We start from the raw sequence: 16880 nt of genomic DNA, 5'->3' as shown, positions 1-16880 counted from the left end.
GATTATGTATTTTTTCTGCAATGACGCCACCTTCATATCCCGCATGAATCACCAAAGAAAGCATTTTATTGTTTAAGGTAGCTCGCGGGTTTACTGCTTGTGAGAAAACCTACCCTGAAAATTTGTCCGCGTGACCCATAGGATTCAGAGTTTTATTTCTAAAATTTATTTGAGATTCGTCTGCGTAGTAATAATTTTATCGTGTTTCAAACACAGTGCCGCTGTTAAAATCAAGCAACGCCATTTGCAATGATATATGTATATAGTAAAATGTATATCTTAGTCGGAAAACGCGTATCAAAACTATGCTCTAAACTTTTAAACAATTTAGACGAACTTAATTTTACTCAACACAATAATAGAAGAGATAATTTTGAATCAATACATAAATCAAAGTACTGAAGTACTGACGGGAGTTGATTTCATCGATTATTATTCATTTTAAAATCAACGGTATGTTACTTTGCTTGGCAAGTAGTTTATAATCTGTCTTTGAATTACGCACATTTTTATATAATACGAATTCTCGGACTTTTCCGACAAGAATTTTGAGAAAAACCCCGTATGAATCGTGTTGTGTAATGATTAAAATAGAATTGATTCCATCAACCTATGTATAAGTCATCGAAATATTCAAAAAAATTGTATGGATCCAAGCAATAATGATCTCTAGTCTCGTTCAACCAGATGCTCGACTGTCTCTGTTAAGGTTGCAGGGGATAGTTTTTTTGGTCGAGGAAATGTGAGGCAGATAGTGCTCATATATGAGATTTAATTTTTCAGTGGATTTTTAAAGGACGAGTGCACTTATGGGCCCCGGTAAAAAGTGAAAAAAATAAAGATTCAAATTAAGCGTAATTGTTTACCTAACATCACCTATTGATATCCAATCCATAAGAGTCAACATGTTTTAGTGCTGAATTTACTGTATATCAAAAGCACGAAGCCTTACAACATAGGAGGGGTCAGCCGACATTGTAATTTTGTATAGTAAATCGAGGACGGGCATTCAATTCAAAGCCTTTGTTTACTGTCAGCCTAACCGAGTACAAACTTATGGAAAAGACAAAATACGCATTATACGTATAGAAAACTCTTGTGAAAATAGGAAGTTTGTACTCGATTAGGCTGGTACTTAAAAAAACGAAAATGTACGAAAATTTCAAGGTTTTTCCTATAGCAAGGTAGAGCTATTACCTGCGTGACCTATGTTGAACCCACGCATGGAATAAATTATGTTGAATAGTCAAATGGGTTCTATCCAGGTAGACCATTGTCAAATGTGCTCACTGCAAAACACTGACACGTTCAAATCGCTTTCCATCGACTTTGTATGGTCTATTTTTTGTGTTTATTTAATTCAGTATTGTAGATTAGTATCGCATTTAAATAATTGTCTCTTCTGATTTTTTGGTACAGGTTGTATATTTCGTAGAAAATTACCATTTAAACTTTTATATATTTAGGGTTTTTGTTTTTGTCATTATTGACAAAGGTAAGTCGATAAATTAAGGGGAAATAACACTGATTTTCTACAGAATTTTCTACGGAGAAAAAAACCCATGCCAAAACATTATTGTTGCATTGTTTGTGAAAAACAGGTGCCCCCTAAACGGCGTAGGCCCTTGAAGGGTGGAAAAAATGGAACTTTAAGGGAGAATCTCTCAGTACTGCTTGGGCGACGAGTAGGCGAAAATGACTGTATCTGTGGTAAGTGTTATATACGGAATTATAAGGGTCAGATAGAGAGAAATTCCAAATCAGAGAATTCTGGGGAAAACGTTAAAGCCACAGCATTCTACCTCGGAACAAAATCAAACCGGTATTGTGCCATATGTGGGATGAAAAGGAAACAACGATGCAGAATATCTCAAGAATGCCGCTCCGATTTCTTTTTAAAACACAATATCTTGTTTTACGACAATGCACGTTCCTGTCCTTCTCATTTGTCGGGTAACTCCATAAAAAAATCAGAATTCCAAAAGTACTCTTTCAGACTAACACGTAGGTCGTTCCCAATGTCAAACAATGCTCTTTTGCAACAACTGTCAAAATGTAGAGAATTGCTACTTAAGAAAGAGTGTATAAGAATTGACTTTGATAACCCCGATTTTTTAAACGATGAAGATTACATTAATCTTACAGGCATTTCAAGAGATCAATTCAATACTATTTTCACTTTGGTTGAGAAAAACTCAAGAAAAAGAAAACATTCCAATAGAAATGCAATAGGGATTTTGTTAACCAAACTGAGAACAGGTCTTTCGAGCAGTATTTTGAAAACTTTATTTAATATTAGTTGCTGTAAGTATGTATGCCGTGAAACGTGCAAGGGAAGCAGTAATGCAACATTTCGTGCTAAAATACATCGGTTTTGACCACATTTCTAGAGATGATGTAATTTCAAAACACACGACTACATTTGCACGTGAATTATTAGCACGCGGAAGTAACAATACTGCCATCTTGTTAATTGATGGAACATATATTTATATTCAGAAAAGTTCTAAGTACACGTTCCAAAGAAAATCCTACAGTATCTATAAAGGCCGTCCCTTAGTAAAGCCTATGATGATTGTCACTTCCGATGGCTATATATTGGACATTCTAGGTCCCTTCCTAGATGACGGAAAAAACAACGACGCCGCAATTTTAAACCAGCATTTGCGTGAAGGTGAAGGGTTGTTGAAATGGGCCGAAGAAAATGACATTTAGTTTTAGATCGTGGGTTTAGGGACTCCTTAGATATGATCGAAACTGTAGGTTTAAAATCAGAGAGTCCTTTTTTCTTACACAAGGGAAGTAAACAACATTCAACAAAGGAAGCCAACTTGTCACGTTTAGTTACTAAAATCAGGTGGGCGTTCGAGTCTGCGAATGGTAGACTGAAAACGTGGAAGTTTTTGGCAAACGTAGTGACCAATACCCAAGTTCCCTTCATTGGTGACTACGTTAGAATTGTTGCTTCCCTTATAAACGCTTTTAGACCACCGCTATCTAAAAATTCCCCAACAGATTCCACTGTGGCAAAAAGAATGTTGGAAAAAATCAAAAATTGAAGTTAACCCATTAAAATGTTTATTCATTAAAGATAATGGAAGAAGAACTGCCGTAAAAATGTGTACAATTGATGCTGCCGAGGCTTTGCAAGATTTCCCTGTTTTAACTGAAGGGTATCTGCGTTCGCTAACTTTTGGTGTCTATCAGTTAAAACAGGCTCTTTCATATTCCTCTGAACATGTAAGTGAAGATGGTGGATATGAAATATTTGTTGGAAAAAATAATTCAGATATTTTGCAAGCCAAAATCCAGTCTAGGCATGTCTCCTCCAAGTCTTACATGTATTATCTCTGGATACAGTATGATTCCGCAGATACAGAAGACCCAGTTAAATTATGGTATTGTCAGTGTAGATCGGGTGCGCGGTTGGTCGGATGTTGTGCGCATGTCGCCTCCGTGTTGTGGTACATTGGTATAAAAAGACACGAATCACCCTTAACAAACAAAATAATTCCCGATAATGTTATTGATTGTGGCAAATCAACACACTGAATTTTTTCAATGAAAAAAAAACAATCGCAAACCAATACCAATTTTCCGGTGTCAAAACATAAATTCAATGTCCTTGTACATGTACTTCCCCTTTGATTACTTTTGTGTTAAAAAGAGGTAGATTTTTTCTTGTGGTGAAAAATTAAAAACCAGCACGTGCAATAAATATGTAAATATAAATCGGCCAGACATCCTTCAGAGTAACCTTTTTTTCAGCGGTCAGGGGGGGGGGGGGGTCGAGTAATCAGTAAATACATTATTCATGTGTTTTATGACAACAATCGCTAAAATTAAAGTAAAAATGTTTGCATTTGTGTTAATCTTTATACAGGTACATACTTACTGTTATTCTCATCCTCTTTGTATACTTTTTTTTCTTTCTCCAGCGTTTGCATTATCAAAGTAATAAATCATGTGCCATTTTCTCCATTTATTTTTTATATTTTATTTCTTAGAGTGTCAAAAAAGTTCATTAAAATTTAACCCCCCCCCCCCCCAATACACAAACAAATACATCAACCATCAAATGTTCTTTTTCACTAAGAGTCCTCGCCATGCAATTTTTTATGATTTAAAAAAAATAAATAACTCATGCAGTCATATTGTTTGCAAGAGCTGCAAAAACATAATAAATTATATGCCAAATTGTATAATTTCTTCCAAAATCTAGCTTTATTCATGTTGTTCTACTGGTAATATTTTAGGCATTAACTATTACATGTATGACGTATACATTTGCTCTAGGAAATTAATTTAATTGAAATATCAAAACATTTAGTCAGCAAAATAGCATTTGAATGTATCTGATTTTCTGATAAACGAAAGAACAAAGTGAGAGTTTAGTGACATTTGAAATGTAGATAAAACTCACAACATTGAAAGACGGCAGTATTTTAAGCCATAATATTACGCAGTTAAAATTGCATACACGTACATGTATTTGATTTGAGAAATACATGTTCCTTTTTATGTAATATTTTATAAATGCATTCTCTGAGCCCAGAAATGTTTGTTTGGTCACTCTAGATCTGGTAAACAGCACCTTCAAAGCTTTATTAGATTTTTCCCCAGACATAAAATAACGCATAAATTATAATTCAGCAAACGCGCCAATCGATCCACCAACAGAATAATGTTGATTTAAAGAGGTTCGATCCTCTGATTTTGGGTAGCCATTTTGTGTCACCTCTAGTCTGGAAATTCTGTGTCATATATGAATTCTACTTGTAAATTCCTTTTTTACAATGCCAAATAAACTCTATTGAATAAAATAGTGAAGAAAAAATTCCATATTTAGAGAGTGTAGTAAGGGACTATATTTTGTGGCGGAAGGTTTTTAAGGAGAAAATGAACATTTTTCATAACTCAGTTGTTTTAGAGTACCCTAATTTTAGCTTTCTCATTTTCCGTGCAGACCAAATTTTCAGATAGTTTATGCATTGGAATATCTTCGTACTGTTTCAAAAAACATATTTCAACAATATTTCAATATTTCTATCGACATATATTGGCATGTTTAAGTGATATTTCATAAAAGTAAAGAAAAAATCAACTCCAATTTTCCCCTAAAACTAGCTTATTTCATGCCATATCTCAAAATTTACATTATAGACCCATACTTTTGGTTTTATTTTCTGAATATTTAAGTTTCTTTTGACAAGTCTGTCATAATTTTAGAAAAAGTTTGAGACTTTTAGATTACTTAATTGCATGTTGAATCGTTTATGAATAAAAATAGTATTTTTTCAGTGCAAAAAGGTCAAAATATCAATAAGGTGAAGTGATTGCAAACTTTTTCATTATGATAATTTTAATTTTATTAATTCTAAATAATGTAAATTTGTATTTGATACCATGGTTCATTTCGATAAAAAATTATAGAGGGAAAAGCGATTTATGTGCAATTTGCACTTTCAGTGCAGAAAGGTCATATTAAATACACCGTAGCACCGAAAGGAGCATATAGACTCCAAAATTTTGTTTTGAATTTTGGTTTAGATATGTGTGTAGATATTTAAAAAATACTTTAGAAAAAAACTTAGAGACTTTTGATCGCAGGATCCAACGTCCTTAAATGTCTCCTCCCACTGATTTAAATAGACACAACTCAAATAGGTTCCGTACGATTTTTCCGGATTTAGACTATATATAGGCATTTAAAAATCCTCAATTGTTTAAAATGTATACTAATTTTGGTAAAGTTAAGCGTGCATTTAAATCAGAAGTATCCATCAGTGCTTAAATTTTATGGGGGAAAAGCATTTTGTTGATATGCTCTACATAAAAACGGCACTGAAAAAGGGCCCATTCACTATAGCTTAAGTGCACTCGTCCTTTGCTAAAATTAGTTTTCATGCAGGGGACACATGGTCCCGACTCTTAAGAATTTTTGAACATTTCAGAATAAAACAAGTACAACTTACATATAGCACTATAAAAAATAGCCAGGGACGGTCTCAAAATTTTCAGAAAAATTGCCCTTTTTTCACGTTTTCACGGGTCCAGATCCACGCTCCAGTCCCGAGCAACTGCCATAAACTACCATAGGATTGGTAGCTTAATGTATACCCATGCAAATAATCACCAATTGATGGGGGGTCAATCACCTTCTTTTCGAGTGACATTTCGTGTTCTGAACCCACCCTACTTTTCAAGCACAAAACCGAAAGTGAAAATTTTGGCCACAGTTTCGCATTTTCATTCCATATCTGATGAAAAGTGCTACCAGTATTCAATGAAATTGACATGAGCTCCTCTATCCACAAAATGAATGCAATGAATATTCTAGCAATTTATACCCCTCAAATAACCAGCCAAACCCCAGGTTCTCCCTTTGTTTCAAAATTTTGACCGGGTCTTTCCTTTGAAACTATCCCCTGCCACCTAATCTCCAACAAACAAGAGAATGTGTACACCAGGTCACGTGATAGCTTGATTACGCGACCTCTCTGCTTGTCGGAGATTTACGGAGACAGATGATAGTTGAACGAGACTTTATTGAACTCTGGCGTATGAATACATACAACTGCAAAAAATATCTAAATTGTTCCTAATATTTAACATCTGACTATTTTCAAGGTATTCATAAATAAGTTTCTTAAAAACCAATGCTTCAAGATACATTACATCGAATTTATCGATTATTTTCAAGAACTAAATCGTGTCAGCGGTGATGATTTGTGCTTAGGTCCAAACACTGTTTCACTTTCGGTTTGCCAGAGTAACTGCATAGGAGAGTTGATTAGAATCAACTCCCAAAAATAATCAATATGTGTTCTCGGCCAATTTTTTGTAAAACAACTTTAAAGATTTTAAATATTTCACAAAACCTTATATTTTCATTATGACGTTAGCCCAACGTCATCATTTTCTTACGTCCGAGAATCATAAAATGAAAATGCGTTGATTGATTAGACTAGCTGATTAACACATATTAGAACATGCAAATCTAATTAACATTATTCCGAATGTTATTGAACACACAAATGCAATTAATGTAAGGCTATGAAGAGAAGAAATATCATGGCTTAGTACTTTTCTTTTCATGAGACTATGAATCAGTAAATGCAAAAAAAAAATACCATACAACTATTGACGTATTAATAAGTTTGTAATCGTATACGATATATGATAGTTTGATCGGCAGTTGAAAATACAGAAATTAGAATTTTAAAAGAAGCGAAGTTAATGCATACGGTTTAATTTATTTACTTATTTTAACATGATTTTAAATAGAGGAGTTCCAACGCACACTCATATCTTATAGAACTGAATGTGACAATGTTAGACACGTCTTTAAATTTTTAGCACTTGATAATTATAAATGTTTGTATATAAACTGCATAAGCTTTTTCAAATATTTTATTTTATGTTTCTAAATATCATTTGTTATTTTAAGGAGGTTGGATCCTGCAATCAAAAGTCTTAAAGTTTTTTTCTAAAGTATTTTTTAAAAATCTACAAACATAGCTTAATCAAAATTTAAAACAAAATTTTGGGGTCTATATGCTTCATTTGGCGCTACGGTGTATTTAAAATGACCTTTCTGCACTGAAAGTGCAGATAGCACATAAATCGCTTTTCCCTCTATATTTTATAATCGGAATGAACCATGGCATCAAACACAAATTTATACTATTTAAAATAAATAAAATTAAAATTATCATAAAGAAAAATGTTACTATTTCTTCACCTAATTGATATTTTGACCTTTTTGCACTGATAAAAGGCTATTTTTATCCAATACCAATTTAACATGTAATGAAATTATTTATAAGTCTCAAACTTTTTCTCAAATTATGATAAACTTGTTAGAAAAAGCTTAAAATTTTAGAAAATAAAACAAAAAGTATAGGTCTATTATGTAAAATTTGAGATATGGCATGAAATAAACTGATTTTAGGCTAAAATTGGAATTCATTTTTCTTTGACTTTTATGAATTTATAAGTTAAATTTGTCAATATATGTCGATAGAAATATTGAAAAATTGTAAAATTGTGTTTTTCGTAACAAAATGAAGATATCCTAATGCACAAACTATCTGGATATTTTGTTTTAACTGAAAATAAGGAAGCTAAAGTAGCGGTACTCTAAAACAACTGAGTTATGAAAAATGTTCATTTTCTTCTTAAAACCTTCCGCCACAAAATATAGTCCCATACTAAACTCTGTAAATATGTAATTTTTCCTTTACTATTTCATTTAAAATAGTTTAATTGGCATTATAGAATTTGAATTTATCAATAGAATCAATTTATGATGCATATTTTCTAGAATAGAGGTGACCCAAAATGGCTACCCAAAAACACAGGAACGAACCTCTTTAAAAAAAATGTATGAGTCTACTATGACGGTCAACTCATCACGTCGAATCCTCTTGTGACGTCAGCAAATCCGCGAGCTACGTTGAATGTCCGCAACGATCATTTTTATAAGTTTAGATAATCGATACTAAGCCAAAAAAAATACACACAAGGACATTTAAACATACATATAGCGACACCTATAAGGAAGTTTCAATTCTTGGAAATATCGATTAGATATTGTTCGCCGTAATCGCGGTATTGTGCGTCCTTTAACCGGATGTTGTCATATTTCGTTAATCTTAAGATAGTTGACCAAAATGGCAGGCCGTTTGATGTTATGCTTAAGAAAGCAAAAAAGATTATTTCCAAAATCATTTGTAGGAGGTATTTATTCTCTCTCTCTTTCTCTCTCTCCTCTCTCTTTCTCTCTCTCTTTCTCTCTCTCTCTCTCTCTCTCTCTCTCTTGAAATTGAATATATAAGAGTGTAGAAAACTGCAATCCTGTTTAAAGTAGGTGTTTTTATTTTTTTATTTCATTAATATTTTTGTACAGGCACCGGAGCTCTGATATTCTGGTTGTCAATAGTTTCCTTGGTGATGAGTAAGTTTTCTTTTCTGCAGTTTTACATGTATATTCTCTGAAATGGTGAATTGTCTTTGTGTAATGAATTTTAAAAAAAATCGGTTCTAATGAGCGAAATGAATTTTTCCTTTTGCGGTTTTTGTAGTCGGGTTTTTCCGGCACCAGTGCTCGGGCGCCTCCTACTTGCTGCCCCTGGTGATGGTTCCGACCAGTGTGATGGGAATGTTCTCGGGGGTCTTCCTCTGGGTGTTCGTGGGATTCCTCTGGGACAACGACATTAAGGACTTCATGAAGTTTATGGCCGGGTTCTCGGTTGTTGTCACATTTATTCTGGAGTTTGTATGCAAGTATATTTTGTTTCAGAAATGTCAATCTATCAATTTTGTGCACTAGGTAATCTGTTCATAACTTTATATTAAAAGCGCCGAGTTCTTTTTAAACTTCTAATTCCAACTATAGATATGTTTTATGTTTCTGCAACTTGAAAACCAATCTATGTATTGCCTGTATAATATTACACAGTGACACAATGGTTTCAATTAAAGGATTTATTTCCTTGCTTTGCAAATCAAATATTCTTTATTTGCACTATTCCTGCACATAAAGAGAGAAGTTTCTATTATGTTGTCGTATTTAGTAACCAGCGTTAAGCATTAATTAGTTGCCTCTTGTTTCCAGCTTTTGGCTTCGCTATGTGGAAGCTAGGGGACCCGAACTGTTCCAACCCCTTCTACGGATACTCCATTGGAATGCCCCTCACCCAGGGGATACTCTTCATCCTCATCTTCGTCGTTTACGGTGTCCACAGATGCAGGGAACCAAAAACAAGGCCTATAGATTAAGGCGACAGTGTACACATAAGGTATCAGTAAATGAATTTGAGTTTCGTTTTCTGCGCAAGAACTTGTCCTGTTGTATACAGTTTGATGTTGCTATCCAAGAATTTTAGAGGAATGATTTATAGCATCACAGGCAGACCGTCAATGGAGCATCAACATTAGCATAATTTATTCTCGATCTGTGCATTTAAACAAGTAGTATTTTGATATCAAACTTTATATCTTCTATAGTCCATATCGCAATTGTTGTAACAAAATACTAAACATTTTTTTCTGAATGATATTTTTGGTTTGATTACGTTTTTATTTTTAAAAACATCAAACGTGATACTCGATATTTTTGCAGAAGGAGCTGTTTGTTTGATGTTTGTTTGCTGTCGTCGTTGTTGTTTGTTTTTATTTGTTTATTATATCAAATGTACATACTTAATCATATCAGTATATATCATACACTGTAATATCACAACATCCTTATCAGCATCCGTGTACTACTTAGCAGCAAGTCAAAATAAATATAATCAAACACTGTCCACAGCTGATAATGGCTTGATATGGAAGGATGATGGGGTTTATTATTTTTATATGTGATATACAAAGTCAAAATAGTTTACAAAGTATGTGATAAATGAGCAACACCACTGTATGTATTACATGTGTACACTAAAACAGTTTTACATGTTCGTTAAAAATGTATGCAACGTGCCAACGAGAGATATTAATATAAGTTGTAGAACTTGTTTATCAATCGTTGTAAAATAAGTAAAGTTCAGGTTAGATCATGTGCAAAGTCACAAACAAGGAATAATTATTTTTAAAATATACCGATATGAACTAGTCTGGTGGTTTTTTTAGACCCTTTCATATCTCATTGTATTATTTTGTGCTGTGCATTGGTTTGACTGAATAAACAAAGATTATGTATGCCAAATTTGTTTATCTATTTGTACAGTATGTGTACTGAGGAGTACTGTAAATACCCTTGAGTAGTGCAGATTATATTTTACCATTGATTGAGTTATTGTATATATACCTTTGCTAAGTAGTTTATTTTTTCATTTTTTGAATGCCAATCTGGTACACAGGTAATTGTATAATCCTGGTGTCCGGAGTAGGTATTTACATAAATGGATTGCGTATTTCTTGTTCAACAAAAACTTGTACTGTCAGTGTTTTCAATTTAATGCGCAAAAACTTCTGAAAGCCAGTACATTGTATGTATCGGAATAAACAGAGGAGTAATAATTTAGCCGTCATTATATAAATACATATACATGCATGTTCATCAGTTTTTGGGTTTATGTTTGGCCAACACTTTTAGGTCCTATTTTATCCTGAAAAATCATTTTCCCTTGCACTGGGCATCATTTACCTATGGCAATTTAATGCAATCACATTATCCTTCAAATACAGCATCTAATGTTTTATTTCTAGAAAAGTGTGCATGTGCATGTGATGTGTGCATTTGATGTCAGAACATGTGCAAAATCACTAACAAGGAATAATATACCGATATGAACTAGTCTGGGTTTTTAGACTACCACATCACATCGTATCAATTTGTGTTGCGCATTGGTTTGATTGAATAAACAAAGATTATATATGTCAAATTTGTTTATCTTTTTGTACAGTACGTGTACTGTGGAGTAAAATCATGCGCCCCTTGCACTGGACATCATTTACCGATGTTAATTTAATTCTAGTTAGCGCATCTCCGTAAATTCCAGTTAGGGGCACTTTGGTCGGTATAATTAAGATGGTATATGGGACACCTAAATATAATGACGTACTTACTTACTTAACAATAAAATCAAGTATTATTATATTTTTTCTTCCGTTGTTACCTAACAGCGAAGTGCAATGGGTTAGAGCGTCATCTACGAATATGTTTGTCATGATTTCGAATCTCGCTTGGGTTTTTATAGTTTTCACAATTTTGAAATTTGTTAAAACCTATTTTTGAATCAAATATTGCTACACTACTTTGAAAATTGTAAAGCGATGAAAGTATTCTTATTATATAATGTACTTTTATTTACATTTATATCGACAAGTGTCCCATACCATCTTCAGGAGACATGATGGTCAAGAGATTACTCATCAAAACTTACTTAAATTTTTAGATACGTCTTTAGCTAAAAAGCATCATTTGTTAAAGGAAAACGTCCACATGTATTTTACATTTTAAATATGTGCATTTTCTTATATTCTTATATAGAACTCTCCATTTAAAGGAGATCAATACAGTCTATAAATGGCCACGACCATCGAGTCCTCTTAAAATTAAATTTCAAAGACGTCAAATTATTAAAAAGATCAATTTGAAAATATTGGGATGTCAGCCCCCCCCCCCCCCCCTCCTCACGCCACACACACACACGCACCAAAATTACTCCCGCTGCTGATACGTGCTTACATGCGATTATAGTGAGTTGCTATATCAAGGTGCAAACATGAAAGTGATACCCCGTTTAAAAAGAGTTTATCAACAAAGTTGTATTAAAATATTGCTTTTAAGAAAAGAGACAATTTGAACCAAAACAAATCGTGCAGTTATGTATACCAGTCTTCATCATCTGCTATCTACTTCTTGCATCTAAATAGCGCACCAATCAATAAAAAGATCAATAGGTCTTACTTTACCCTGCATTGCTACGACGCCTCAGGATGATCAGTCGATATATCGCCCCAAACATACACTGATGTGGTGGAGTCATAAATACATTCACCACAAACTCTGTACGATTGGGTGGGCCGTCCGGACTTCTCCCCTCCCTACTGCTGGCACACCATGTGGTGTGGCTGCGCGGCCGCTACAGGAGGGGGTCCGTCCTTCAGGCCCGTGTAGCCGCGTGTCTCCCAGGTCTCTGTGTAGGTGTGGATGACGTGTCGTCAAAAAATGTAAAAATCCTTCAAAGCCGCCCGGGTTCCTCTTGGAAAAAAGGCCAACCCGGGCTCCTGGGTTATTTTTGACAGACAGTTCGGCTTGTTGGAACGAAGTAAGCGGCTGAGAAACACCCCCAATTCCCATCTGTTCCCTCCATAACAGGCGGTCTAGACAGGCTTGAGTTGAATGGCGATCTGCCTGAGCCTAACAACGACTGCGGTTTAAATACAGGTTAGGGTATTGCACAATCTAGCCAGTCTATACACGTTGTTGTATCGTGAATGAACAGGAAGTCGATCTCCGCCGTGTTCTTTCACAAAGTTGTGCAATTCTTCCGGCTTGGGGTAAAATGCTGACGATGGACCCTCCACTTTGGAGGGTCCATAGTGGAGGGGATGGAGCTTGGTGAGTCAGTCTTAATTCGGAGTCCGTTTGATCTGTCATTCCAATTATGTTATCAGAAACAAAATGGGGCACATTGTTTTTAAACACAAGCACATAAAACTTCTCTCCCCTAATTGACGATGACGAATGATGGCACTTTCATTTAGGTGCTGGGTTTTTTAAAAGTACATATTGTTATTAGTTCTACACAAGATGTATATATTACGATGGCCGATATGGGCCGGACAAAAAGTAACCACGAGATGTGTTTGATTTGCCGGCAATTCCTGAAATGCCGGCAAAAAGTAACCACGAGTTGTGTTTGATTTGCCGGCAATTCTTAGATGCCGGCAAATCTTAAATGTGGGCAAATCTTATATTTAATGTTTAATTAAAATACCAGAAGATTGAGGTCACAAAAGTCAAGTTATCTTAATTGGTCGAAAGGGTTGAAAAGAAGCAAAGTATGAGGAGAATTAAGGAGGGGTATTGCGCGCCGACGTTGTTGAGGGCCTTTCGAAACTTATTTATCACGGCAAATATAGAGATGACGGCTTTATTCTATTTAATGGAAGCCCGGATGATTTAAAGAATTTTTTGACATAGGGAACTCTTGTCATAAATATCTGAGATTTACTTATGAATTATCTCACACCAGTCAATTTCTTAGACTCGACCATATACAAGAAAACAAGATTCTCAGATAGCCAGCGATTAGACATTCGCTCATATATCAAACCTACTAACAGCTTCCAATACCTGCACAGACAAAGTGCTCATAGCTCATCAGTTTTTAAGGGCCTAATTAAAGGAGAATGTACCAGACATCTGAGAAATACTAGTGATCAAGCTGTATTACAAAGTATTTTTAAAGACTTTAAAACTCATCTAAAAAAAAGAGATTAAAAACAATCAGATATTGAACCTATTATGCAAGAAACTTTTTCAGCAAATAGAATTAATCTTCTAAAAAATAAAAGAAGAACACAATAAAAAGGCTGTATCTAATGTTTTGGTGACCAAATTTGTATAAAAGAATTAAGGAAACGACTTATGAAATACTGGGATAACATACAACATGACGAAGTATGCAAAAATTATTCACAACACCTCCTATGGTTGCATACAGTTAACACAAAAATATAGGTGATCTTATCATTAGATCCAAATTAAAACCAAATGAAGTTCAAAGAGATTAATTGATTTATGTATAAGGTGAGCTCCTGACGAAGTGGGCCTTATTACAAATTTGAAATTTCACATGTGCTATTAATACCGCCGAAACGCTCTTAATTAGTTATGATATATAAGCAATTGACCAAATGCTTCATTAAGAGTGTCGGGTTCCAGTGAGTTTAAGACATGTCTGGATGTTTTGATGCCGACTTTTTTTTTAATTTACTCTTGTGTTCTGTTTGATGTCATTAATAATGCACGTTGCAAGTAAAACTGCCATGTTTTTGTCAAACCCTTTTGTCAATTAAGATAACGAGACTTTTTGACCTCTATATCCTCTGGTATTTTAATTGAACAATAAGTAAGATTTGCCCACGTTTGAGATTTGCCGGCATCTAAGAATTGCCGGCAAATCAAATATAACTCGTGGTTACTTTTTGCCGGCATTTCAGGAATTGCCGGCAAATCAAACACAACTCGTGGTTACTTTTTGTCCGGCCCATATCGGCCATCGTAATATATAGTAAAAATATTACAGTTGCATTATTGCTGAAATGGACAAAATTTTTAAAATTTATAACAGCTTATGAAAATATTCAATATGATAATGTCAAATTTTCTACAAAAGTGTAAGTCTTGTAAAAATAATTAATTTATTTTATATTACATTTCCTTTAAATGTCCCTATGTCCTGAAGATAATTGTGCTGAAATTTCTAAATGCACTATGACATGGCGAGACATTTCAAACACCGGACATTGTCACCGACAACAATCCGCATTGTTAATACATATTTTGCAACGAAGCTGACACTCTTGGTGACTTGGAATTCGGACTTAGATTTTTCCGATAATCATACTGTTTGAGAACAGGATCATTGGGTGGTTTTCTAAATTTTTCTGTAAGTAATTGTCCACATCCATAGCATTTTTTTTACAATTAATGTTACTCGGGGAAAAAAGATAAATCTCTCCCAACGTTGAGGTGAGTTAACTTCCTGTTCACAGTCTCACTGGACTCAGAAAAATTGTTACACAAACATAGAGTAATTTATGTATCCTGATAAAGTTCATTTGAAGTTGCTAAATTCATTAAATGTTAGGACCTCCGTCTCCTTTTTTTCAATTTCTAATAAACAACCCATATGTTTTAGCTATTAGGTGCATGATGAAATTGGAATGACAGATCAAACGGACTCTAAATTAAGATTGACACACCAAGCTCCACCCCTCCACTATGGACCCTCCAAAGTGGAGGGTCCATCGTCAGCATTTTACCCCAAGCCAATTCTTCCTGCACACGCCAAATTAATTTAGTTCCAATAAATGAAATCTTCCGTTGGAGGGGGTATTTTTTTCCTATTCAAAAGGAAATTAAAATTTTAACGTTTTCCATGACAATTATTTTAGCTAATCTCTCTAAACATAAACACCGTGTCATACAAATGATTTTAGAACATTTGTAAAAAATTAAATTTAAAAATATTCATTGTACTGAAGTAAAAACCGATTATATGTGGAATTTAATCACGCTAGTGCACTTATAACCCCTGATATTGAATTTGTGTATAATAATTGACAAGATCGAATTGCGTAATGATTTTTATTATTCCAAATTGAATGTCATCAATTTTAATTGTATATTTTTTTCATGTCTCCATAGCAAAATCCCATGTACTCAAACCTTTAACGCCGACTCATTCTATTTGTTCAACTTGAAAAAAAAATGCTGTCTTTAGCATGTTTAGATTTAAATGCTGCAATTGCTTTGAAAAATTAATGTAGAACTCTTCAATGTCAATCAAGCTTTGTGTGCGTGTTTTTTTAAATCTCGAATGCACGTACTTGTTACATTAAATGTATTTTACATTTATAATATGAATAATTAAACATATTGGGGGAGGGTACTTGATCATTCTCTAAATGGCACTTCTGCTTTCCTTTTTAAATCCAGTAAAACGACATGTCTACATATATACATTTACATAAAGACTGGACATTGCGTTTGGCTAATTAAATGCCAATTAAATACATGTACGTAACCCTTTACGGTTATGTAACGACACATGTAGCTACAAATATTGTAAATGTACATGTAAAGTGGATTTCTACAATTGTAAAACAAAGGTTACAAGACCAATATATCCAAAAAATTGTCAAGTGAAATTAATGACTCGTCAAAAGGGCAAATTTACAAGATTTTTAAGAAAAATTTTAATTATGAAAATTACATTAATATATTGCCACTTAGGCTCAGAAAGGTTTTTATGAAATTTGGAACTTCAAATCACCATCTCCCAGTGGAGACTGGGAGTTGGTACAATACACCTTTAAACCAAAGAGTGTGTAAACTGTGTAATTCAGGTCAAATTGCTGACGAATTTCATTATATTCTTGAATGTAAAGAACTATTGACATTTAGACGTAAATATCTTGATGATAAATACTGGTCAGCGCCAAATACTATTAAATTTGTGAACTTATGTCTTGTTCTAATGCTACAAACCTGAAAAAATTGTTATTTTATTAACAAAATATACAGTTTGATATAATAGTCTGTCCTCCATTATTATACTTTTTCCTATCTTCATTGTATATATTGTATATTTATGCTTATTTACTATTTATCTACTACTTATCTTTTCATTTATACAATG

General features: G+C 33.9%; 1 protein-coding gene across 1 annotated transcript; it reads left to right on the top strand.

The window, feature by feature from the left end:
* Positions 1-8601: 8601 nt before the first annotated feature.
* LOC128155879 (uncharacterized) lies at positions 8602-11123 on the top strand. The gene is made up of 4 exons (XM_052817762.1): positions 8602-8742; positions 8912-8959; positions 9087-9284; positions 9620-11123. Exons 1-4 carry the CDS (start codon positions 8676-8678, stop codon positions 9781-9783), a joined length of 477 nt encoding a protein of 158 aa, XP_052673722.1. The 5' UTR covers positions 8602-8675; the 3' UTR covers positions 9784-11123.
* The last annotated feature ends 5757 nt before the right edge of the window (positions 11124-16880 follow it).

The sequence above is a fragment of the Crassostrea angulata genome, chromosome 7 (assembly GCF_025612915.1).
Source record: "Crassostrea angulata isolate pt1a10 chromosome 7, ASM2561291v2, whole genome shotgun sequence".
In the NCBI taxonomy this organism is placed as follows: Eukaryota; Metazoa; Mollusca; class Bivalvia; order Ostreida; family Ostreidae; genus Magallana; species Magallana angulata.
Note: the sequence above shows the minus strand (reverse complement) of the source record. Positions and strands in the feature narration are given on the sequence as shown.